This window comes from Oncorhynchus masou, chromosome 24 (genome assembly GCF_036934945.1).
Source record: "Oncorhynchus masou masou isolate Uvic2021 chromosome 24, UVic_Omas_1.1, whole genome shotgun sequence".
Taxonomy (NCBI): domain Eukaryota; kingdom Metazoa; phylum Chordata; class Actinopteri; order Salmoniformes; family Salmonidae; genus Oncorhynchus; species Oncorhynchus masou.
In genome coordinates this window covers 78291470-78318940 of record NC_088235.1, presented here as the reverse complement: position 1 = coordinate 78318940, position 27471 = coordinate 78291470, and the positions used below count along the sequence as shown (strand labels likewise).

The 27471-nt window shown below is 42.2% G+C and overlaps 1 protein-coding gene across 4 annotated transcripts in view; it reads left to right on the top strand.

The window, feature by feature from the left end:
- The window catches only part of LOC135512736 (protein strawberry notch homolog 2-like), a 116953-nt gene that overhangs the window by 75687 nt on the left and 13795 nt on the right, over nucleotides 1-27471 (top strand). For all 4 annotated transcript variants that reach the window (XM_064935061.1, XM_064935062.1, XM_064935063.1 and 1 more), the window contains 10 exons: nucleotides 21145-21306; nucleotides 21942-22025; nucleotides 22667-22766; nucleotides 23011-23171; nucleotides 23666-23799; nucleotides 24130-24220; nucleotides 24340-24483; nucleotides 24834-24951; nucleotides 25208-25313; nucleotides 25493-25646. In XM_064935061.1, the coding sequence (XP_064791133.1) occupies nucleotides 21145-21306; nucleotides 21942-22025; nucleotides 22667-22766; nucleotides 23011-23171; nucleotides 23666-23799; nucleotides 24130-24220; nucleotides 24340-24483; nucleotides 24834-24951; nucleotides 25208-25313; nucleotides 25493-25646 (1254 nt within the window). The remainder of the gene's footprint in view (nucleotides 1-21144; nucleotides 21307-21941; nucleotides 22026-22666; nucleotides 22767-23010; nucleotides 23172-23665; nucleotides 23800-24129; nucleotides 24221-24339; nucleotides 24484-24833; nucleotides 24952-25207; nucleotides 25314-25492; nucleotides 25647-27471) is intronic.

The following is a 27471-nucleotide window of genomic DNA, read 5'->3' as shown; positions in this document are numbered from 1 at the left end:
TGGCCATGACAGAACACTGACATTCCTATCTTGTAGGAAATCACGCACAGAACAAGCAGTATGGCTGGTGGCATTGTCATGCTGGAGGGTCATGTCAGGATGAGCCCGCAGGAAGGGTACCACACGAGGGAGGAGATTGCCTGCAATGACGACAAGCTCAGTCCGATGATGCTGTAACACACCGCCCCAGACCATGACGGGCCCTCCAAATCGATCCCGATCCAGAGTACAGGCCTTGGTGTAACGCTCATTCCTTCAACGATAAATGTGAATCCGACCATCACCCCTTGTGAGACAAAACCGCGACTCGTCAGTGAACACTTTTTGCCAGTCCTATCTGGTCCAGCGAAGACGTTGTTGCTGGTGATGTCTGGTGAGGACCTGCCATACCACAGGTCTACAAGCCCTCAGTCCAGCCTCTCTCAGCCTATTGTGGACAGTCTGAGTGCTGATGGAGGGATTGTGCGTTCCTGGTGTAACTCGTGCAGTTGTTGTTGCCATCCTGTACTTGTCCCACAGGTGTGATGTTTGGATGTACCGATCCTGTGCAGGTGTTGTTCCACGTGGTCTGCCGCTGTGAGGACGATCAGCTGTCCATCATGTCTCCCTGTAGCGCTGTCTTAGGCATCTCACAGGACAGACATTGCAATTTATTGCCGTGGCCACATCTGCGGTCCTCATGCCTCCTTGCAGCATGCCTAAGGCACGATCACGCAGATGAGCAGAGACCCTGGGTATCTTTCTTTTGGTGTTTTTCAGAGTCAGTAGAAAGGCCTCTAGTGTCCTAATTTTCATAACTGTGACCTTAATTGCCTACCGTCTGTAAGCTGTTAGTGTCTTAACGACCGTTCCACAGGCTCATGTTCATTAATTGTTAATGGTTCATTGAACAAGCATGGGAAACAGTGTTGGAACCCTTTACAATGAAGATATTTTGATTTTTACGAGTTATCTTTGTAAGACCGGGTTCTGAAAAAGGGACGTTTTATTTTTTTGCTGCGTTTATTACATCCAAATAGTTAACATTTTATTTAACAATCCTTTGACAACAACAAGCAGTTGTCAGTTGTTTTAGCGAAGCTGTGGGTCTCCGTGACCCTCTGCAGGCAAATCGAACATGCTACACCATATTGTGACGTTTTATTGAAAACTACCTATAGGCTATTATAAAATAAATATTATATGTGAAATATAGTTATTATGAAGCATATTGGTGGTTTTGGAGAGTGGGAGCTGGAAATGCTGTGTCACGTTGAGCTTCATGGGCTGCTCGTCCCTGTTGGTGTCTGCCAGTCACAATTAATGTGACAAACGGCTGTCCGTACAGCAGCCTTCCAGTAAGTCCTAGAACCTGGTAGTTGTGCACGACCACCATACAGCACAAGTGTATCTGCGCTCTCCTTCTCTCTCTATTCCAAGTATAGAGGTCAGGAAACAGTTATACATTCTCTAAAAGGTTTTTGGTCAGAATTCATCTGTAGTTTATATGATTCATGGTCATTCATCTGATCACATGATATGGCTCCAAGGGTGTGCCAAGTTGATGTTATCGACAATTTCTGTGTTTTGGCCATAATGCCCTTTTTTTACGGACATATTTATCTGTATGAGCGTCATGCTCTTTTTTTCCATTGACGTCCGCCCAGTGAGTGTAGAGTAAACCTTGTCCCCAGTAATAATTCCACGGACCTCTCCGGTCCAGAGGGTGTGTGTGTGTGTGTGTGGATTGCCAGTTCCATGGCAGATGCCAGGGAGTCAGCACTATTTTAAGCCCAGAGTGACGACAAGGCATGTGTCTTACTGGAAGTGGCAGAGGGAGTGAGAGAATGGAGGAGGGAGAATCATTGGCACTGGGATCACTATGAGTAGTGTCCTCCTGTCCTGGGTGAGTCACTGAGTTAAAACTTGACAACCCCAGCCCACGAACTGACCACAGGTGGAACTTACTGACAAAGACTGAAAGGTTAGCTGAGTTCATGGGCTTTTGGTTTTGGAGTGTGTGGGTTGGAATTTGAGGGTCTTTTTTCTTCTGCCAATTCCATTCCAAATCAAAAAAGTAAAGAGAACTGGTATTAAGAATGTTTCATGTCACTGTAATTTTTTAGTACTGAAAATATTTTTGTATTTAATGTCTTTTAGCCTATTTAGTTTGTCCTTATTTTCCATCTTTGCCTGTGCAATAATTACTTGGCAATTCTTTGGAACTGAGTTATCTGATGGGAACTGAGTAACTTATCTGATGTCAGATCCCCACCGAATCCATTTCCCTTGTGGATGCAGGCTCACACCTGCCCCGCACCCCAACACACACACTCTGAATGCACAAGAAGGAAAGATTAGTAGCATAGGCCAGGTATCTGCTTTCACTAGTCCAGTATTTTCTTATCATTGCAGAATCAGATGAACTGAACGAGACAAGGAAAGGAATCTTCATTAAACAAGAGATGCGCTCAGTGTGTGCCAGCTCCTCTCCACGAAGCCCTTTTCTACTTCCTCTTGGCAGATCCCCACAGATGCTGACATAGAGATCACCAGGGCCGCTGACTGCTGCCCTCCTATTGGGCTAACCCTCTTCCCTTTTGCATGACTGGCTCTGTTATCATTTCCCGAACGATGGTGTTTTTTCCGATTTCTTATTATATCTGACTGTTGACTGAGAGCTTATACTTGTTGCAGAGAAGAACTGAGCGTTACAGAACATTCAGATAGAAATGTGTTGTGTAAACCAGACATTCTCTGGTGTGTAGAACAGATTAGCTCGATACATAACAGAAATGTCATCTTAACGTTGTACCCCACTGAATGAATTTGATGCTGGTGATGTTGTTGACTTAAGGGGATTGTTATGAGTGTGACCTACTACCCCTCCACTTTCAATAGAAAACACAGCCTGAAAGATTCTCCCCGTCTCTCTCTGCCAACTCAAATCAGATAAAGCCATCTCAGCAGGCCTCTTAGCCAGCTGTATTCTTCTTTATCATTAACCAAAAAGCCTGACATGACATCCTTTTATTATAGAAGACTCAGGAAACATTGGAACGTTCCAGAGGCCAGCTTCCCTTCTTTCCTGTGGCTGAGCAGGATGTGAAGGCCTCTGTGGGTGTCCCTGTCCTTGTGCTGGGATGGGCTGTGTGTTTATAGGGCAGAGCAGTACACTGTACTGTATGTAAAGGATGTGGGTAACGTAGACTGCCTGGGATAACATAATCCAGACAGCTCCGTGGCTCCCGGGCCTTCCAGGCTATCAGTCAGGCTCTGGTGACAGCAGCAGGGACAGGGTTCCATACAGGGTCCATAAACATGACCCACACTGGAGACCGGTGGGGCTTCCTCCTCCCACCGTCCCTCCTGGCCCTGTCCCAGACACTGATCGAAGGTCAGTTTTGCGTCCCCTTCCTTGAATATTAAGGTTAGGTGTTTTGGTAATTGATTAGGATCCCCATTAGCTGTTGTGAAAGCACTAGTTACTCTTCCTGGGGTCTACACAAAACATGAAATTGACATGATACAGAACATAGACAAAAGCTCAAGGACAGAATTACATACATTTTTAAAACGGCACACTTCAAAACACACAATATCTAGGATAAGATTGGAGGAGGGTAAGTTGTTTTCACAAGCAACTGCTATTGGAAGCGTTTCAACCAGCTGTGTTGGCATCAGGTGCTGTGATGTTATCTTTGAGTCAGCTGGGTGGCATATTGGAACATTACAGAACCACTTGGCTCCTAACGCCAAGGGATTTAAAGGGCCATGAAACGATAAGGCCGTACAATTTATTATTTTTAATAAACCACACAGCAGTATAGAGAAATAAACGAAAGAAATACTCATTTTTGGTCTGATTCTGATAAAAATGCTTACCACGGCACATTTTGGGTATTTGGGTATTTTCTCTTTTTTTATTTGGGTATTTTCTCTTTTTTTTAACATGTTAACGTCGTTATTTCATAATGCATTTAATAATTTTATAGCTGTTTTAATGTGATTTCCAAGTCAAAAGTAGTGAACATTCAATTGCCAAAACATTGAAAATATTCCAATGTCTCTATCAGTTCCACATTGGGTAGACACCAATATAAAAATAAGAAATTACTATGAAATAATCAAATATTTAAATTGTGTATATCGCTTAGTTTTTATTATTTTTAAATCCTTAAAGTAATCATTGTATTTCTGCTCAGTCAGTAGCAGTCAGCCAGCCACGCCATACTGTACTGTCTTTTTTAGCCATTTAGTATGCTGGAGAGCTGTCTGACTATCATTTTACTACTTCAAAGTAGATGAGGTATACTTTAACCAACTGTCTCTCTCTCTTGTAGTTCTGTACATTCCTCTCATGCGGTCTGTTTGTAACCCTCACCTAAAATAGCAGGCATAAAAGTGGATCTCTACAGAGATATTTAATAACGCGATGCTCATGTCTATGCCCTAACAATTGGAGTCATTGTCCCAAAGGTGGGAAGGCAGGCATGATGTGTCGGTTCAAAATAAGCCCATAGAAACGCATTGTGTTATTTTGGACAGATTTGCCTCCTCTCTGATATGAGCTTTAAAAAAACGGTGCAATGGATTATGGTCATTATTGTTTCTGTGCTTAAGGTTGAATATTTGCTTAATGAAAACTACAACTCCCTTCAGCCCGGCGTCTCACATAGTTCTTGACTTGATTTCTGAATGATTTGATTTCGCTCTACAGACACGGCGCGTTGGGCTCACAAAAAATACAAATAAATGGAATTCTAGTAATTTAACCGGCGTCGGCCAATTAGTTGTTTAATAACCACCAAAAATAAATACAAATATTGGTTAATCGCTCAGCACTAATATGGGAAATGTGATTTTAGAGCCAGAGAGTAACACCTGTACTCAGCGTTAGACTTGCTGAATAGAGGCTAGCCATACCTTCTACGTTTGTTGAACAATGGCTAGCCTCCATGTCTCGTCACAGGCCTGCTGTGTAAAGCTACTATAATAGTTATGTCAATTCGGTTTGGACAGGCTGTTTCTCTTCTCCCTGGATGCCCCAGTTGATGTTTTAGTGATATTACACAGTCACACAGACCAATTAAATAACATGAACACATTTAGCATCTCCTGGCTTCCACGCATAGTCTACAAGCCACTGATGCAGACCTTTGGGAACATCTACATTTTAGAATGTCTAATAAATCCATGTAATATAGTCTGCACCATCACAATAAATCCATTATTTATTTTAGACGGGTCTAAAGAAGCGTGATATGAAGAATATGTTGACTTTCAGAAAAATAAAATAGCATACTCTTGAGTTGTCCTTGTATTTGGTCCTGATCAGGCTATGCCAAATGGCTGTGGATTACACTAGTTTGTTTAGCAGGCAAGATTTGCTTAGAATTCCATGGCATTATTTTATAGTTTGAAGAATACAATTAAACATAGCTGAATAAAATATAAAGAATATTTCCTCCAAATAATTTGAGGGAGTGCGCACATGCGGCTATTCTGTGTTGAGCAGTTAAGACATAGGTCCTCCTATATGCTTAATTTATGGAGTTATTTATGTAACTTGAGTTGTTATGCATGTTGGGCTATATGTTTTTGGTTTTTAACACATTCTAAGGCTGCATGATGCGCCTAATGATTTGAACAAAGTTGCATGATAGGCATAAGCTCTGCTTTGTTTTTGCACTTCAATCTCTCATTCACAATTTGACAAGCACTTGATAATGCCTCGAATTTCCCCTCTCTCCCGGCTGCATGCCGAAGCACCTCTCACTCTCATGGCTCTCCGTCATGTCAGACCGACACATTGGGGACAGAACTGCGTGCGTCCTTATCCAATTCCGAGGCGCGTATTGGAAGAACTGTCCACATTTTTACTTTTTAGTCAGCCAACAAAATGAGTAGGCCGAACAAATAGCAAAAGCACTAGCCTATGTCAGTCTACTATACCCCATCGTACAAAAGTTGACTTTCTATTCTGTGTAAGAAATTAATATTCCAAACATAATGTGGGACAGTTGTGAGATGGGATAGCATCACAAAACCTGTTTTAAGCAATGAGCCTGATGCAACGGATGAGAATGTTTTAGCTTAAAATGTTGAAAAACGGTTAGGCTATTTATTATAATTCTAAGTGCAGCATTGTGCAGCAACGCTATAAGCGTGAATGTTCCGTTAGCATTATAACATTTACATTTACATTTAAGTCATTTAGCAGACGCTCTTATCCAGAGCGACTTACAAATTGGTGAATTCACCTTCTGACATCCAGTGGAACAGCCACTTACAATAGTGCATCTAAATCATTTAAGGGGGGGGTGAGAAGGATTACTTATCCTATCCTAGGTATTCCTTGAAGAGGTGGGGTTTCAGGTGTCTCCGGAAGGTGGTGATTGACTCTGCTGTCCTGGCGTCGTGAGGGAGTTTGTTCCACCATTGGGGGCCAGAGCAGCGAACAGTTTTGACTGGGCTGAGCGGGAACTGTACTTCCTCAGTGGTAGGGAGGCGAGCAGGCCAGAGGTGGATGAACGCAGTGCCCTTGTTTGGGTGTAGGGCCTGATCAGAGCCTGGAGGTACTGCGGTGCCGTTCCCCTCACAGCTCCGTAGGCAAGCACCATGGTCTTGTAGCGGATGCGAGCTTCAACTGGAAGCCAGTGGAGAGAGCGGAGGAGCGGGGTGACGTGAGAGAACTTGGGAAGGTTGAACACCAGACGGGCTGCGGCGTTCTGGATGAGTTGTAGGGGTTTAATGGCACAGGCAGGGAGCCCAGCCAACAGCGAGTTGCAGTAATCCAGACGGGAGATGACAAGTGCCTGGATTAGGACCTGCGCCGCTTCCTGTGTGAGGCAGGGTCGTACTCTGCGGATGTTGTAGAGCATGAACCTACAGGAACGGGCCACCGCCATGATGTTGGTTGAGAACGACAGGGTGTTGTCCAGGATCACGCCAAGGTTCTTAGCGCTCTGGGAGGAGGACACAATGGAGTTGTCAACCGTGATGGCGAGATCATGGAACGGGCAGTCCTTCCCCGGGAGGAAGAGCAGCTCCGTCTTGCCGAGTTCAGCTTGAGGTGGTGATCCGTCATCCACACTGATATGTCTGCCAGACATGCAGAGATCGATTCGCCACCTGGTCTCAAGTGACCACAAATGTGAATATGCATGTAATGCTTTTATATTAAAGGTGCGTTTTATGGTGAATTTTCTTCCCCAACCTTGAAACTCACGCACTGCATATGTATGCCAGTTAGGCTCTACACCTGTTGTAAAGCAGATTAATGTGCTTCGAACCTTATCAAAACATATAGGCCTATAGGCTAGGCTCCATGATGTGTGTGCCTATGATTTGAGAGAAAAAGCATGCGCTGTTTCTTGCTTAAGCTGGGCATCATTCACAAGTGATGGGCTAATATTGTCACCATCGCACTAATCTTGATCTAATATTGTCTTTACATATACTAAATAATAAGTGTGAAATTTGTCTCTGGATTTGATTTAGAATGGACCGTTATCATGCACCTGTCTCAACAGGAGCACCGGAAAAAATATACCTGTCATCTATGTACTTAAATAGCGAATGGAGGACCCCCCCCCATCCAAACCTACAGAAATGTTGCGCAACATGAGCTCATGGGCTGTCATGAGGTGTTTGATTAGATTGTCGATGACATTTGCATTGATGTCAGAGTGATTAGAGGGACAATAGTGCCGAGTACCAGTTTGGTAGGCTACTAATGACCATCAGCAGCATCAGAGCTTGCAGAAGCCTAATTACTGTGACTAAACTGTCTTGTGGAATTTGACTGCTGTGTGTGTGTGGTGTGTGTGTGTGTGTGGGGGGGGGGGGCTGTAATAAGGTCAACGTAACAGCCCTAAGAGTGAGCCCCTTGAGCACCCTTGTCAGAGAGCAACGCATTGCAGTGATTTTTTTAAATCTTTTTTTTCCCCTTATCCTCAATGTTTTCATTACTCAATGCAGCCAGACAACTGCCATTATCACAGGCTCTCAAACACACTTTACTGCCAGTGCTGTGGATATACTGGTGTTTACGCGTGTGCGTGCATCAGGGTTTCCATTAGGAAAATGTGGCACCGGACATTTGACCGGCAGCATTTGAGTTTAATAGATATTTTGAGATTTACCGGGCCCAAATCCATCAGGTAACCTGATTATGGCGTCCACCCACGGTGCTCAGAATGACAGAAATCAAATTTAGATTATGGTTATTCATTTTAACAGAACATGCAACTTCAGGATGCAAAAGTGTGTGTCCTTCTTACTGAATTCCAGTGTGCACTTTGACGATCTTAGAATAACTACCCCATTTACCTTTCCTCAGGCAACAAGACAGAGTAACGAACCGCAAAATCACTAGCCTGTCAATCTACTATAGTAGAGAAATGTACCTATTCTATTGGTCAGCTTGTGCCTTTGGCTACTGGACAGTGAAAGAACATTTATTTGGAAACCAATAGAACATGAGAGAAATAGGCTATAAAAGAATTGCCTTCGTTTCTATGGTCGGATTTGACTTTGAAGCTAGGTGTAAGACATGCCTCATATGAAGTGAAACGATCCGGTTTCAGATAATTATGTATGTTTTCAAAATGCATACTGCCAACAGCAAAGTGGTGTGTGTGTGTGTTGTGTTTAGAATTAAGTCACGTTAATCTCAACAGTAATGAATTCGATGTTTGTGAGAAGCTGTAGCAGCAGCTCTCGCGCTGTATGACATTTTCCGCTCTTAGCCTCTCTCTGTATGCTCTGAGCATGTGATAAACAACAGCATAACAACAAAAATACACCACGCGGCAAATTTAATTTCACTAAATAATCCAGATAAACCTATAGACCGACCAGGCATGGCCATTCAAATGCATACCTTTGCAATATGATTAATATTTTTTTTTGGGGGGGGGGGAGAGGCAATAGCCGGCTGCTCTTTTATTTATGGTCTTTTCATATATATTTTTTATCTGCCAAAACTCCTCCGTTACTGGCTAATGGAAACCCTGGTGTGTGTATTTAATGTGTTTGTGTGAAAGTAGTCTGAGGTTTCATATCACTGAAGGATTGTGGAAAGGAGGCCTATATATGGGCATGAATGTGGTTTTCCTCTGCGTGTGGGTTTGGATGATGGGAAGGAGAAAATGCTGGGTTCAGCACTTAAACGGGAGAAGTGGAACATGTGAAGGATTGGCTTTGTGTGAAGACATGAGGATTGACAGACAAACTGGGAAAATTCTGACCAACGCGCAGCTCTGCAGTTTCGTAAATAAACACTTGCGCAACTTGTCCTTGTCCTCACTCTGAAAACCTTTTATCTCACAAAGGCCATACACACTCTGCTACTGTTCTCTCTCTCTCACACACGCACACGATAAACTTCTTGCCCAATCACAGATTTCTCCATGTTTTCCCTCTGAAAACATTCTCTCTCCTCTTTCTCTCTCCCACTCTGCCATTTCCATGTTTTGTCCTGTGAGGTAGAGAGGGAAGCAGGATTAGGAGCCAGCCAGGCAGGCAGGCTGTGCCTGTTGAAGGCCAGATTACCATCAGTGCAGTTGGTATTCAGGCTTTATCTCTGCCTAACAGAACATAATCTTAGCTGCAGCACCGGCCGCACCGCCGGAGGAACAAATAGTGCTTTACCAGTCACGCATGCCTCACATTTATTAAGAAAAATACATTCCAGTCTGCTCTGGTTCTCCTCTCTCCCTATGTGAGTGGAGATTAGTGGAGCTGGGGGGTACAATTGGTTGGTGATTTAGAGAAGAACCGCCTCGGCAATGATATTTTCGAAAGACCGTTTCTGTTCTTTTTTTGTTCGTTATTGAAGTTATTTTTTTTTTCCTTATTTCAACAAATAAACAACCAAACAAACAAATAAACAAACAAAAAATGGCCATTGTACAGCATAAAAACATTGAGCGTGACATCCAGACATATCCTCCAACAGAGCACATATACACAGTCAAATAGTATCTCACAAGCTACAGTACAGAACTAAATGGGTTCGCAAGCAGAAGTCATCACCTGCAAGTCCTAGAAACACGACAAATAAAATGTCCAGATTCTAGAATTGTTGTTTCTGCCAGTGATCTTAGCAAGCATTTGTTCATAAGATGCTACTTCCAACATTGATTGTATCTACTGTTTCAGAGAAAGAGTGACATGACCCTTCCAAATTCTAAGGATTACTCTAGCTGCTGTAACCATAACAACAGTGATCAGTGCAAATTCCTTTTGTTACATTAGGTAACTCTGTTCTATTGCCCAGGAGACACATTCTCGGTGAAACTGGAATTGTTAACCCCAATAATTTCTCCAGATATTTTCAAACATCCTTCTAGAAAGGTAGATCTAATGTACATTCCCATATTGCTTGTAAAAATGTCAGTGTCTTTCTGGCATTTCCAACACAGAGAATTGTTGTTCAGCCCCATTTTATGAAGCTTTGGGGTCTATGTAGTATCTTATATTGAGTAGGTTTCCCCCTGGCTTCCCTTATGTTTGGACACGATTTTCAACAAGGTGCCATCCTCAATTTCACACTTAACGCTTGCCATACAGCTTGCCATATTGTTCTGACGTTTTTACAGTCTACTCTACAGATGACTAAATATTGAGTAAAAAATGGCTGCTTTATGTTTGGGTAATTCCAAATACTCCGCTATTGGGTTCTTTCCTGGATTTTGTTGGTAGCCGGTTAACAAACATTCCCTCAATTGTAAATATTTACAGAAATGTCTCCCACATCATATTTTTGTTCCAAATCTGAGTATGACTTTAAAACATCTTCATTGTACAAATCACATGTAGAATGAATTCCTTACATTACCATTGTTTCCAGTACACTTATTTCCTATCCGTAGCCATGGGATTGTGACATGATGAGTAGCCTTGTTTTTAGATGTGAAATTCTACATATCTTGTGTACTGTTCTCCACACATCTTTTGAGTGTAACAAAATTGGGTTGGAAGTTTCAACAAACCTCTCCCCTGCAAGACTGTGACAGAAAATCAAATAAAGGGTAAATAAAAAAATATTGGTTTGTAATCTTTTTACTGCTTCAGCCCCTTCGCTCTTCTTTTTGGACCCATGTGCTATTATATCCTTTAGTAGTGGTTTCTTTTCAGTAATTTGACCATGAAGGCCTGATTCACGCAGTCTCCTCTGAATAGTTGATGTATCTGTTACTTTTATTTGGGCTGCAATCTGAGGTGCAGTTAACACTAACTTATCCGCTGCAGCAGAGGTATCTCTGGGTCTTCTTTTCCTGTGACGGTCCTCACCCTGGGACGGCAGGGTAGCCTAGTGGTTAGAGCGTTGGAGTTCAAACCCCCGAGCTGACAAGGTACAAATCTGTCGTTCTGCCCCTGAACAGGCAGGTAACCCACTGTTCCCAGGCCGTCATTGAAAATAAGAATTTGTTCTTAACTGACTTGCCTGGTTAAATAAAGGTAAAAAAAAAATTTAAAATGAGAGCCAGTTTCATCATGGCGCTTGATGTTGTTTGCAACTGCACTCGAATAAACTTTCAAGTTCTTGAAATTTTCTGCATTGACTGACTTAAAGTAATGATGGACTGTCGTTTTGCTTTGCTTATTTGAGCTGTTCTTGCAATAATATGGACTTTTACCAAATAGGGCTATCTTCTGTATACCACCCCTACATTGTCACAACACAACCGATTGGCTCAAACGCATTAAGAATTAAAGAAATTCCACAAATTAACTTTTAACAAGGCACACCTGTTAATTGAATTGTATTCCAGGTGACTATCTCATGAAGCTGGTTTAGAGAATACCAAGAGTGTGCAAAGCTGTCATCAAGGCAAAGGGTGGCTACTTTGAAGAATCTCAAATGTAAAATATATTTTGATATAACTTTTTTTTGGTTACTACATGATTCCAAATGTGTTATTTTATAGTTTTGATGTCTTCTCTATAGAAGATGGTAAAATAAAATAAAAACGTTGAATGAGTAGATGTCCAAACTTTTGGCTGGTACTGTATGCTCCGTGTGTACAATTAAACACAGAAAACCAATCCCAAAATAAAACAAAGCAACTAGAAAAGTAACGTTGCTTTTCAATGAACCAATCATCATAGAACTGTCTTGGATGCTGCAGAGGATAACCTGCAGTCTCAACTCAAAATTCATTATGACCTGTCCAGTGTGTATGCCTGACCTTCTTCTTGTGTAGTTTCTTCGCCGTTGCAAACTTCTTCCTATTCAGTGCCATTTCCTTGGACAGGTACAGGGGAAAAAGACAGCCGTTGGCCTTCCCATTGAACGCTGCCACCCTTTTATTTTGCGGCTTTAAATCTTGTCCTGGGCTGTAGATTGTAGGAAGTGGATGAGAACCGTTCTCGCCGCCCACTCTCGTCAGGCATGGTTAAGCTGCGCTGGGTTTGTTCAATTTCAAATTCGTGCCCGTCATCAACTCCAAATCATTCTGCGGCGATTGTGCACACGCGAGATTAGTCCACAACCATCCTCACTCTCCTCTTTCAGATGAACCTATCTCACCGTATTTATCCTACTTCTGTTCTGAAGTACTTTGACACGATTTCACAATATGTCCAGTGTCCCTCTTCCTTATACATCATCAGTTGTATCACATCAAATTTTTCCTTTAGCTCGGTAGTTGTTTTTATCATGGAGACATTGGATGAAACACCCAACAAAGTCAGATTCATCTTTCCCATTTGCTCAATTAGATTCTAAAGATGTACCGATTTTTATCTGGATTTACGTGATTATTCGCGATGACTTGTTTGTTTGCTAGTCTGTGGTCTGTGAATACTGCGTTAATCTTGAATACATTTTTAGCGTGTGTCAACATTCCAATAACGCCACTTTAGCGAGTTGTTTCAAGATGTAAATTATTTTTTATAATAAACAAACTGTACTACAAGTCAATATATTAAGACAAATGAAATTGTATGCTGTTGAATTTAAATACTTACTTGTGGGTATTAGGAGCTCTCTAAAGTGCTGCCATCTTTTTTTCAGCAGTCTCAAGTGACACCCCAATTTGTTCTTCTTAATCCAAGTTTTTCTCCTGGCTTGACAGGAAAAGGTTGGTATCATCTTCCCTAAGATGAAATTAGATGGTTCATCCTGTCAGAACAAGAGCACTGGAGCTGTTTGGAGAATGAGATGATTAGTTCTGCTCTGACCATTTATGAAAACATTCACATTTTGTAATGATTGACCAATTCATATTGTAGTCGTTCCACCTCAAAAGCACGAGGAATTTGACACCCACCATGTCAGACCGACATTTTTCTATATTTGGAAACCAATACGATAAACATTTCTATAAAATAATTTTATTTAAATGTGATTTTGATCTTGAAAGCTAATTGATTGCACCCAAATTTGATGAAATATAATATTCATTAAATATAGTAACTTCCGATTTACAAAAGAAGTGAAGAATCTAAATAAATTGTCAAACACAGCCCACCCCAATGGCCAGTATATACTATCAGTTCTCAGTGTTTGACAAACTGTATGAAGCTGCAACGTGGAGTATTGTGTATTCATACTATGTAATGTATTCTCAGTGAATTTGGTATGTTTCTCTCCCCCTTGGTCAGAGAAATTAGCCATTGAAACAACTTGCATTTCCCCCATAAATGAAGTGCAAGTAACAGGTTTTGCCCACTAGATGCCACTGTTCCTGCTACTGCACTTTTATCCATTTAGCGAACTCTCCTTGAATGGTCCAACAAGAGGCAGCGCTTTGAGAGGGCTATCTCTATGGTGCAATTCTCATATGAAGCCCAACATGTGAGACAGTCAAACTTCAAGTTTCTCGGCATACACATCTGAGGGGCTGAAATGGTCAAACCACACAGACACAGTGGTGAAGAAGGGATGACAGCAACTTTTCAATCTCAGGAGGCTGAAGAAATGTGTCCTGTCCCCAAGGGGCCCTCAGTGTTATACAGGAGCACCATCAAGAACATAGTTTCGGGCTGCATCAGTCTGGTACGACAACTCCACCAAAGCTGACCGCATGGTGCTACAGAGGGTGGTATGCTCAGCCCAACACACCATTGGGTACACACTGCCTGCCCTCCAGGACACCAACAACACCAGGTGTTGCAGGAAGACCAAGAAGATCATCAGGGACTCCAGCCACACGAGCCATGGACTGTCCTCCCCGCTTCCATGTCTCGGACGCTGGCAATATAGGAGCATCATAGCAAATACTGAAAGACTGACCAATAACTTCTACCATCAGACTGCTGAATAGCCATCACTAGTCAGCTACATTCTAACCCTATCCCTTTCTTGCACTTCCCACCCCTGCAACCCTGTGCATGTGACTAATCTCTCTAAATCTAGGAGAAGAATGCAGGATGGGTTGTGTAATGTTACAATAAAAACTAGGCAACAAGACACTATGTAAGAGAGTATGAGGCCCTCCTATGTGGGAGTTCCTTGTGTGAGGATGGAATTTATCACTAAGTTTGTGTTCCCACTGTAGGAACTGCTGAGCAGTTGCCGAAGGTGGGTGTAGTATGGGTCTCTCTTCGGAGCGGCCTCTGGTTATGTTTTGTTCCTCCTTGTTTACTAATCACCCATCTGCCGGAACAGCCACATTTCTTGGAATGATAGTGGGGTGAGGGGAGAGCGTGATTGGTGGAGGGATGGAGGGGGGGGGGCGTTTCCACGGATCGTCTCTCCTTCTCTTCTATACACACCAAACTGCAGCCGTTCCACTTAGCTGTCCACAGGGCACAACTTCAAGAGGCTAATTTCAGAGCTTAAGTCTGATCTTGCCCTAGCAGAGCTCACACACACACACACACACACACACACACACACACACACACACACACACACACACACACACACACACACACACACAATGATACAACCAGGAGAGTAATCACAGAGCTACCAGTAAACACTGATTAGCTGAGTGCTGTGCCCTTGAAAAAGCTCTCTATAGGAACTCTTTACCACCCCCGAGCCCCACACACACAAGCGCATCACCACATCCTGCTCCTCTGACCCCGTTTGTGTAAACACACACAGACTCACTGGCAGATGCGAGGGGCAGTTGTTTTCCATTAGTTATGAGTGCATGTTATCCTCTGCTGTATGTTTTGGTATTTTATTAGGATCCCCATTAGCTGTTACGAAAGCAGCAGCTACTCTTCCTGGGGATCACACAAAACATGAAACATTACGTAATACAGACCATTAATATTAATTTAATTAATAGACAAAAACAGCTCAAGGACAGAACTACATACAGTGCATTCAGAAAGTATTCAGAACCCTTCCCTTTTTCCACATTTTGTTATGTTACAGCCTTATTCTAAAATTGATTAAATAAAAATGTTCCCTCATTAATCTACACACTACCCCATAATGACAATGTGAAAACAGGTTTAGATATTTTTGCAAATATATTACAAATAGAAAAACATACCTTATTTAGAAAATTATTCAGAACCTTTGCTATGTGACTCAAATTGAGCTTTGTCTATATATGGTCCCACAGTTGACAGTGCATGTCAGAGCAAAAACCAAGCCGTGGCGTCGGAGGATTGTCCGTAAAGCTCCAAGACAGGATTGTGTCGAGGCACAGATCTGGGGACGGGGACAAAAACAATTCTGCAGTATTGAAGGTCCCCAAGAACACAGCAGCCTCATCATTCTTAAATTCTTAGTTTGTAACCACCACGACACTTCCTAGAGCTGGCTGTCTGGCCAAACTGAGCAATCGGTGGAGAAGGGCCTTGTTCAGGGAGGTGACCCAGAACCCGATGGTCACTCTGACAGAGCTCCAGAGTTCCTCTGTGGAGATGGGAGAACCTTACAGTAGGACAACCATCTGTGCAGCACTCCTCGGTACAAGGCACATACAGTTGAAGTCGGAGGTTTACATACACCTTAGCCAAATACATTTCAACTCAGTTTTTCACCATTTCTGACATTTAATCCTAGTAAAAATGCCCTGTTTTAGGTCAGTTAGGATCACTACTTTATTTTAAGAATGTGAAATGTCAGAATAATAGTAGTGATTTACTTCAGCTTGTCTTTTACTTCATCGCATTCCCAGTGGGTAAGAAGTTTACACTCAGTTAGTATTTGGTATCATTGCCTTTTAAATTGTTTGAACTTGGGTCAAACGTTTTGGGTAGCCTTCCACAAGCGTCCCACAATAAGTTGGGTGAATTTTGACCCATTCCTCCTGACAGAGCTGGTGTAACTGAGTCAGGTTTGTAGGCCTCCTTGCTCACACACGCCTTTTCAGTTCTGCCCACACATTTTCTGTAGGATTGAGGTCAGGGCTTTGTGATGGCTACTCCAATACCTTGACTTTGTTGTCCTAAAGCCATTTTGCCACAACTTCGAAGTATGCTTGGGGTCATTGTCCAGTTGGAAGACCAATTTGCGACCAAGCTTTAACTTCCCGACTGATATCTTGAAAAGAAAAAAAAAAAATATATATATATATGACCTTTGTCCCCATGTGCAGTTGCAAACCATAGTCTGGCTTTTTTTATGGCGGTTTTGGAGCAGTGGCTTCTTCCTTGCTGAGCGGCCTTTCAGGTTATGTCGATGTCGGACTCGTTTCACTGTGGATATAAATAGCTTTGTACCCGTTTCCCCCAGCATCTTCACAAGGTCCTTTGCTGTTGTTCTGGGATTGATTTTCACTTTTTGCACCAAAGAACTTCCTGAGCGGTATGACGGTTGTGTGGTCCCATAGTGTTTATACTTGCTTACTATTGTTTGTACAGATGAACATGGTACCATCAGGTGTTTGGAAATTGCTCCCAAGGATGAACCAGACTTGTGGTCTAATTTTTTGGGGCTGATTTATTTTGATTTTTCCCAAGCAAAGAGGCACTGAGTTTGAAAGTAGGCCTTGAAATACATCCACAGGTTCACCTCCAATTGACTCAAATGATGTCAATTAGCCTTTCAGAAGCTTTTCTGGAATCTTCCAACCTGTTTAAAGGCACAGTCAACTAAGTGAATGTAAACTTCTGACCCACTGGAATTGTGATACAGTGAATTATAAGTGAAATAATCTGCCTGTAAACAATTGTTGGAAAAATGACTTGTCATGCACAAAGTCGATGTCCTAACCGACTTGACTAAACCTGTAGTTTGTTACCATGACATTTGTGGAGTGCTTGAAAAACAAGTTTTAATGACTCGAACCTAAGTGTATGTAAACTTCCGACTTCAACTGTAAAAACCCACATGGAGTTTGTCAAAAGGCACCTAAAGGACTCTGACCATGAGAAATGAGATTCTCTGGTCTAATGAAACCAAGATTGAACACTCTGGCCTGAATGCCAAGCGTCACGTCTGGAGGAAACCTGGCACCATCTCTACGGTGAAGCATGGTGGTGGCAGCATCATGCTGTGGGGGATGTCCCAAGGACTGGGAGACAAGTCAGGATTGAGGAAAATATTAACCGAGCAAAGTACAGAGATCCTTGATGAAAACCTGCTCCAGAACATTCAGGACCTCAGACTGGGGTTGAAGGCTCGCCTTTCAACAGGACAAAGACCCAAAGCACACAGCCAAGACAACGCAGAAGTGGCTTCAGGATGAGTCTCGATGTCCTTGAGTGACCTAGCCAGAGACTTAAACCTGATCGAACATCTCTGGAGAGATCTGAAAATACCTGTGCAGTGACGCTCCCAATCCAACCTGACAGATACCCAAGAAGACTCAATGCTGTTATCGCTGCCAAAGGTGCTTCAACAAAGTACTTAGTAAAGGGTCTAAATGCTTAAATAAATGTGATATTTAAGTTTTATTTGTAATAAATTTGCAAAATTGTATAACTCTTTTCTTGCTTTGTAATTATGGGGTATTGTGTATAGATTGAGGAGAAAATCAATTTTAGAATAAGGCTGTAACGTAACAAAATGTGGAAAAGGGCACACAGCCGACATGTCAGTACATACACACATTATCTAGGTCAAATAGGGGAGAGGTGTTTTCTGTTCATTTGAGCAATATGAGATGGAAGTTCCATGCAATAATGGCTCTATTATAATACTGTACTTTCTTGAATGTGTCCTGGATGTTCCTGGGTCGCTCCACGAAATGGGTGCCTTTTGCGTCCCTTTGATTTTAAATATACATTTGGCCTCATTATTGCATTTTAAAAGCCTGTTACATTAAATGAAGTGCCCTTTAATATAGACCACATGGACAATTTAATTCAACAGATTTTCAATATGAATAAAGGCTTGCCGAAGAGGCACAATTCAGCATATTGACATGGCAACTGTGTCACTTTTAGGAAGATTTCCCACTTAATCCAAAAATGTCTCCTAAGATTCAAGATCATTGTTAAAGCCCGAGTTAGTTTCTGAAGATTATTATTGATTTCACGTCATTAGTTACTAATTTACGTCTGTCCCTCATTTTAAGATCAACCCTGTTACGTGAACTGAACTCTCATTTTAATGTTGAAACTATTGCTTTTCAAATATATTTTTTAGAAAGAAACATTGAACATCTAATAGTCAAATCCTAGTGTAAAAGTAGGTGATCTGGTTCTACTCTTTTTGCCATTTTCCTGATGTTTTGTGGTGAAGAACTGAGCCAGCAAAGCATAATATGTCAATACTGTTACCCATAAAGTCAAATCAAATGTATTTGTCACATACACATGGTTAGCAGATGTTAATGCGAGTGTAGCAAAATGCTTGTGCTTCTCGTTCCGAAAATGCAGTAATAACCAACGAGTAAACTAACCTATCAATTCCAAAACTACTACCTTATACACACAAGTGTAAAGGGATAAAGAATATGTACATAAAGATATGAGTGATGGTACAGAACGGCATAGGCAAGATGCAGTAGATGGTATCGAGTACAGTATATACCCTACATTACTCATCGCATATGTATGTAAACAAAGTGGCATAGTTTAAAGTGGCTAGTGATACATGTATTACATAAAGATGCAGTAGATGGTATCGAGTACAGTATATACATATGAGATGAATAATGTAGGGTATGTAAAACATTGTTTTAAAGTGGCTGGTGATATATTTACATCAATTCCCATTATTAAAGTGGCTGGAGTTGAGTCAGTATGTTGGCAGCAGCCACTCAATGTTAGTGGTGGCTGTTTAACAGTCTGATGGCCTTGAGATAGAAGCGGAGTGGAGATGTTGTTACCTACCCTCACCACCTGGGGCGGCCCGTCAGGAAGTCCAGTACCCAGTTGCACAGGACGGGGTCGAGACCCAGAGCTTGATGACGAGTTTGGAGGGTACTATGTTGTTAAATGCTGAGCTGTAGTCGATGAACAGCATTCTCACGTAGGTATTCCTCTTGTCCAGATGGGTTAGGGCAGTGTGCAGTGTGGTTGAGATTGCATCGTCTGTGGACCTATTTGGGCGGTAAGCGAATTGGAGTGGGTCGAGGGTGTCAGGTAGGGTGGAGGTGATATGGTCCTTGACTAGTCTCTCAAAGCACTTCATGATGACGGAAGTGAGTGCTACGGGGCGGTAGTTGTTTAGCTCAGTTACCTTAGCTTTCTTGGGAACAGGAACAATGGTGGCCCTCTTGAAGCATGTGGGAACAGCGAACTGGGATAAGGATTGATTGAATATGTCTGTAAACACCAGCCAGCCAGCTGGTCTGTGCATGCTCTGAGTGCGCGGCTGGGGATGCCGTCTGGGCCTGCAGCCTTGTGAGGGTTAACACATTTAAATGTTTTACTCATGTCGGCTGCAGTGAAGGAGAGGCCGCAGGTTTTGGTTGCGGGCCGTGTCAGTGGCACTATATTGTTCTCAAAGCGGGCAAAAATGTTATTTAGTCTGCCTGGGAGCAAGACGTCCTGGTCCGTTACGGGGCTGGTTTCCTTTTGTAATCCGTGATTGACTGTAGACCCTGCCACATACCTCTTGTGTCTGAGCCGTTGAATTGCGACTCTACTTTGTCTCTATACTGACGCTTCGGTCATGTTTCCGGTCATCTTGCCCTGTTAAAAGCAGTGGTTCGCGCTTTCAGTTTCACGCGAATGCTGCCATAAATCCACGGTTTCTGGTTTGGGAATGTTTTAATCGTTGCTATGGGAACGACATCTTCAATGCACGTTCTAATGAACTCGCTCACCGAATCAGCGTATTCGTCAATGTTGTTGTTGGACGCAGTGCAGAACATATCCCAGTCCACGTGATGGAAGCGTAGATAGACACTGTAGAAATGTTTTAACAATAAATTTAAAAAATGAAATGCAAAGCTTTCATTCAATTGCCCCGCCCTGTTGCACACAGCTTACATTCTCCCTAACGCAAAGATTTATTTCTGATTTGACATGTAAATCTTTACCCTGTTACGGTCAACGCTGTTTCTTTATTTGGTACTTAGACACTTACTATAGTCATAATTTTATTTAACCTCTTGGGATGGGGAAAATTATTTTTTTTCTCTCTTTTTTTTTCATGAAGTCAATCATGTACTCTATGGCAGAATGTTAAAATAAAAAATATCACCGAATTGGTCACCGACTTGGTGGACAACCCTTCTACTGTGCGGGACAGTGTATCCTACATGCTCTCCCTGGTCAGTCTTTTTTATTCCATGGTTTGTATCAGTCTTGGGCTGCTGGGTCATCTTTGGTTGGAGCTTCTGCTCTTGTTCTGCACAACTGGGCTTAGATGATTCTTGGGCCTCTGGGTGGTTCCACATAAAAGAAGTGTGGGGGTGTGGGAGCCTCTCCCAATGACCGACCGTCCAATCATACTGTGGGAAAACTATACACATTCTTACCTTCACATGTATTGTATTTATGTACTCACGTACAGTACATGAACTTACACATGCATAAACAAATAAATTTACGAGCGCACGTCTTACATCACGTATCAGGCACACGCACAAACACACTGCATATGTTTTACTAGTTTTTGTACACGGTTTTCTTTCGCCATTGTATCTCATTTTCTAATCATAACATTGCTTTAAAGGGTACTACTGTATAAACCATGTCATAATTTCACAGTATAAAGATTTTAAGTGTCCTTTTATTATACCCCACTAAATTTGCTGCAACATGAGAAGGGTCCATCACTTAGTTGATCCAGAAAGGAGAGATGTTAGTAAGATGTTTTGTCTGTCGCCATCTCTGTGTCTCCAGGACCTGTCCTGCATCGATGACCTCTCCAACAACTCTCTGTTCTCCTCTCCGGCCGACTCTCTGTCAGAGTACGCCGATGCCCAGGACTTCATCCACGCAGACAACCTGGCCCACGTGCCTACGCTATGGGACATAAACACACCAGCACAAAGCCAGCTGGAGGTGAGGGGACCCGACTACACACAGAATCCCTCTTACTTGTTATGTTGACTTTTTATTTATTTATTTTATTACTGTAGCACACCCACTCTCTCACATTGTTTTCTTTTTCTCACACAAAACAATGAGACATTCATCAGCACATACATGCATCACCACACACTACTACCTAAATAATAATATCTCTGCCAACTAACACCACTATGTTCATACTCACACACACATGCTCACTCTAAAAACAAGACCAAGTGTCTGTGTGCTTAACACTCGACAGCAATTCTCAAATACACGTCATGTACAGTAGGTAAATGTTGCCTCTAACCACTGATCCGGGGTCAGATATGTTTACAACCCATCTCCCGAAAGAGAGAACGTTAGGGAATATGACTCAGAAGTGGGAAAATGTTATTTGTTTTTGTGTTTTTCCTATTGATTCTATTGTTCTTTTCTCCATTATTTATCTATGTATTCTACACACTTTCTGTGCCCTTTGTTGCCGCTGGCTTTAACACACAAGCAGACATGTCACTTATGTTGTTGTTCCAGAAGTTCTGACATTCATGACTCACACGACTCTGGTGTGACTTGCATCTTTTCATTTGGTTTGAATGCTTGTTTTTTGTTTGTTCTCCCTGCAGCTAAATGCCAACAGGTTTCAGGGTTTGAGCAGTTTGGAGGATATCTCTGCCATTATCAGCACCCCACCTTTGGGAGGATACCAGGTAGCCTCAACCCTCCAAATTTAATCCGACCTAAATTAGTCAAGTGACTGACTTGAAGCCCATTTTGAAAATCACAAGAATGTGGAGATGGAGTCAAAACTGACTGCATCATTTTAAATATGCCACACTAACTTAAAAATATGTTTAGCATAACTTGAAACCCACATGAATTATTGCTGCCTTTTTTGCGGGCGTTACAAAAACAGGTTTTGAAATATTGTGTAAATATATTGAGTAAAACAGTTAACTTCTCTGTCACTCTTAGTGAGCCCCTCCTCCAAACAATAGTCTATTTCTCTAATCTATCCACTCAGGCTCTTAATGACCTTATTAATGAGCATCAGGACAAGTAATTGTAGGTCAGCTAATTATCAGTTAATTAGCTCTGTCAACCCGTTGACCTGTAACCATTCACTATGATTTAGACTTTTTTACATTTTAAATTTCACCTCATATCTATCTTGTTTCTGTCTTGTCCAGTTTGTTGAGGTTATTTTACTTATTTTCCTCATCTGCACTGATCTGGACAGAGGGGCCCTTTGCTTTCACTTGTCCAGTTTTATCATATCAGTGTAGATGGACAGGAGGAAAATAATAGACATGATATGAACTACATTACCCATATCCCTTTGCTTATGCAGGTTCAGAGAACCCAGACTCCGGCAGAAGAGGAGGAGGAGGAGGAGGAGACCGAGGAGCTGGGACATGTAGACACCTACGCCGACTACAAACCATCCAAATGTATGCTTCCCGACACTACTCTCAAGACACAAAATGTTGTCCTGGTTGCTGTGTTTGTGTTTTTCTTTGTGGAAGGAATTTGAATTTTGCAATTAGTCATATTTTTCAGTGACATTAGTACACAACTACTCATACAGGGAATAATAATATAATCTGATACTGATAGTTAGTCTGTGAGGGATTTAGTAAAATGTTGCCTGTCTGTTCAACATTTAAATGATCTCCCTCTTTTGTCCTTCCTCAGCTACCATAGGGATCTCCCACCCAGACATAGTGGTGGAGACCAACACGCTGTCCAGCGTCCCTCCTCCTGACATCACCTACACTCTATCCATTCCTAACCTCACCATCAACTGTGGCCTGCTCTCTGCCCTGCAACTCGAGGCCATCATCTACGCCTGCCAGGTAACACTCACCTTTATCACCTCTGACCTCACCTGTCTGGTCTGGCAGGAACAAGTTCAAGTATGTTTTAGAAACTGTATTTAGTGTTATCTTCAGCTGTGCTTTTGATACCTCTCTGTGTAAGTTGTTCAATAGTATGCGGTGGTTTTATTAAATGCCTGTCTTTTATAAGTGTCGACTAAATAACTACAATGTGAAGTGTTAGTTACCGATAATGTGTGTACAGGAACAAGTTCAAGTGCTTGGAAAAGTGTGTGGTTCATAAATAAAGGGTATATTATACAATGTCTTTAAACGCTTTCTACTGTATTGCCTACTTTAGCTGTGGAGTTTCTATGTTCAGTATTTGTTCAATATATTATCCTGCTGTTTAATTGAATGCTTGTATTGTAAGTCACGTTGTCTATTAAATGACTTCAATATGACATGTATACGTTAGTCATAGTGTATGTCTGTATACACATGTGAACACCGTGCGCCATGTGTGTTCCCAGCAACATGAGGTGATCCTGCAGAACAACCAGAGAGCAGGCTTCCTGATAGGAGACGGGGCCGGAGTGGGGAAGGGCCGTACGGTGGCCGGCATCATCCTGGAGAATTACCTTAAAGGAAGGAAGAAAGCACTATGGTAAGACACCATATTCCTTCTACTATTACTACACTCAATACATTAGCCTAGCCTAGCTCTGTTTCTCCCTACCTTATAGTTATATCCTACCATTACGTAGGTAGGTGTCTCCCTGCCTAATAGATTTAAGTTTGAGTGGTTTTGATTGTAAAACGATAGTTGTAATGGATATTGCGTCAGACTGGGGCCTTTGTGACCTGCATTCTTCATTAGAAACCATCAATGAAAGTCAGTGCCATTGATTACTACCAACTCTGAAATAAACCTGTTTCACTTGTGCGTCATGCTTGTTTTGTAAAGATGCACTCATTCTCCTCTTCCACCCCTCAGGTTCAGTGTGTCCAATGACCTGAAATACGACGCAGAGAGAGATCTCAAAGACATAAATGCTCCCACTATTCCTGTGCATGCCTTAAACAAGGTGAGACAATGAGAAAGGAATATGTCAAACAACCATTACAATTACTGTATGTTGTCTTCTGAGGGTCTGTAAGCACAAATGCTGTCTTGTTTAACCTCTGCTTGTGTCGCTTTTTGTAGATAAAGTATGGCGACACAGCTACCTCAGAAGGAGTCCTGTTTGCGACATACTCTGCTCTGATTGGTGAGAGTCAAGCAGGAGGGCAGCGCCGCACCAGACTCAAGCAGATCCTGGACTGGTGCAAGCCCGGCTTTGACGGCGTCGTATCCTTATACGCTACACTATCACCTTGGTCACTTAACCTGATAATATCTGATTGTAGATGATCCGGGTCCGTGGCTCTATCAGGATTTCTGTCTACGTATAGAATTGTTGTAAATTGACAATCCAGTCAATGCACTGGCCATCCTAGAACTACTGCATGTTCTAACCGCTATTACTGAAGCGAGCCCTAAAATAAGAACAAATACGCCCTGATGAAATTGCCCGTCTAGCATGGCCATCTCGTCCAGTGGCTACCAATTATCCTTGAACATAAGTTTAGCTCAATCAGCATGTTTACGCTGGGCAGGTTCACGTTGTAGCAGTGTTTTCCCCTTGACCATGTTCCTAGATTGTGTTTGACGAATGCCACAAGGCTAAGAATGCCACGTCCACCAAGATGGGCAAGGCCGTGCTGGACCTGCAGCACAAGCTGCCCCTGGCCAGGGTGGTTTATGCCAGTGCCACAGGTGGGCCTTTCTCACACTGTACCTGGACCTCTGTCTTCTCTTTCACTATCGCTCTTTCTCACAATGCCTGTAATTTAGGACTGTTTGTCTACTTGTTCCTGTCTGTTTTCCCGCCTTATCTCATTCAGCCTGTTTTTGTCTTCCTCTCCCTCCCGGTCTTTCTTTCAATTCCTCTGGGTCTCTTAGTTATACTCGTTCTCTGTCTCTTGCTCTCTCTGTATCAATATCTCACCCCTGCTTCTCTTTTGCCCTTCAGGTGCCTCTGAGCCAAAGAACATGATTTATATGAGCCGCCTGGGGATCTGGGGCGACGGCACGCCTTTCAAGACCTTTGATGATTTCCTGCACGCCATCGAGAAGAGGTCTGGTCTCATTCCACACGCCCTTTTCCTGATTTATATCACTATCTTATAATTAAAATGTATATGATTATCTATGTTGTGAGAATAACATATTGTAATGGTTTGGCTACCAGACCAGTCCTGGTATTTAGAATACAGCATAGCTGACAGGCTGTGTGGTTTGGCTTTTTGGTTGACAGGGGTGTGGGCGCCATGGAGATTGTTGCAATGGACATGAAGGTGAGTGGGATGTACATCGCCCGGCAGCTGAGCTTCTCAGGGGTGTCCTTCCGCATTGAGGAAATCAGCCTGGACGATGACTTCAAACTGGTCTACAACAAATCTGCCAAACTGGTGAGCGACTGAAGACGTGTGCATGCGTGCGTTAGGTCCAGGAATTACCAAGGACCTCGCGGTACGATATCACAATACTTAGGTGCCGATACAATATGTAATGAGATTCTTATGACTCTATATGTATTGCGATTCAATACTGTGATTTTATGTTCCAAACATATTGATCACTATATGTATGCATGTAAACTCAGCAACAACAAAAAAGTCCTCTTACTGTCAACTGCGTTTATTTAAAGCAAACTTAATGTGTAAATATTTGTATGATCATAACAAGATTCAACAACTGAGACAAACTGAACAAGTTCCGCAGACATGGGATAATGTGTCCCTGAACAAAGGGGGGTGGTCAAAATTAACAGTCAGTATCTGGTGTGTCCACCAGCTGCATTAAGTACTGCGGTGCATCTCCTCCTCATGGACTGCGCCAGATTTGCCAGTTCTTGCTGTGAGATGTTACCCCACTCTTCCACCAAATCACCTGCAAGTTCCCTGATATTTCTGGGGGAATGGCCCTTGCCCTCACCCTCCGATCCAACAGGTCCCAGACGTGCTCAATGGGATTGAATTCCGGACGCTAGCGTCCCACCTCGACAACAACCAGTGAAATTGCAGGGCGCCAAATTCAATACAACAAATGCCATAATTAAAATTCCTCCAACATACAAGTATTATACACCATTTTAAAGATAACTTCTTGTAAATCCAACCACAGTGTCCAAGTTCAAAAAGGCTTTACGGAGAAAGCACACCATGCAATTATGTTAGGTCAGTGCCTAGTCTCAGAAAACTATACAGCCATTTTCCAGCCAAGGAGAGGGCTCACAAAAGTCAGAAATAGCAATTAAATGAATCACTAACCTTTGATCTTCATCAGATGGCACTCAAAGGACTTCATGTTACACAATAAATGTGTGTTTTGTTCGATAAAGTTAATCTTTATGTCCAAAAACCTAACTGAAATTGCCACGTTATGTACAGTAATCATTGTCTCAAACAAACATCCGGTGAAAATGCAGAGAGCCACATCAAATTACAGAAATAAACATTGATTAAAGATACAAGTGTTTAACATACGTTTAAAGATAAACTTCTCCTTAATGCAACCTCTGTGTCAGATTTCAAAAAGGCTTTACTGCGAAAGCACACGACGCAATTATGTTAGGTCAGTGCCTAGCCACTAAAACCATACAGCCAAGGAGAAGGCTCACAAAAGTCAGAAATAGCATTAAAATGAATCACTTACCTTTGATCTTCATCTGGTGGCACTCCCAGGTCTCCTTGTTAGACAAATGTTTGTTTTGTTCGATAATATCCCTCCTTTATGTCCAAAAACCTCTGTTTTGTTGGTGCGTTTAGTTCAGAAATCCAAAGGCACAATGTACGCTCTCAACATCAAGAGGAAAAATCCAATAAAAAATAAATAAAAAAGTACAATAAAAGTTTGTAGAAACATGTCAAACGATGTAAATAATCAATCATATATAATCAATCATATTTCAACCGGACAAAAGCTTCATCAATAGAAAAGGAGAAACAAGAAATGGCGCTCCCGATCACGCGCAGGGCTCATGGCTGGAAGTAAGATATGAAGGACCAATACTGATGTTTTGGTGCAGGTATCACCAACTAGCGCAAAAATAATATGTTTAACTTTTTTTTTTTAATCGCCCCCCCATCACTGGTGTGCATGCAGGTAGGTAGAATGTGTGATTTGTTTTTATGTGGAGAAATGTGACCGGTGACTGCATTTGTTTGTGTGTAGCTTGTGTGATTGCTAGTAAATTTACCGGTGTGTGTGTAGTGATGTGTGAACTGTGTGTAA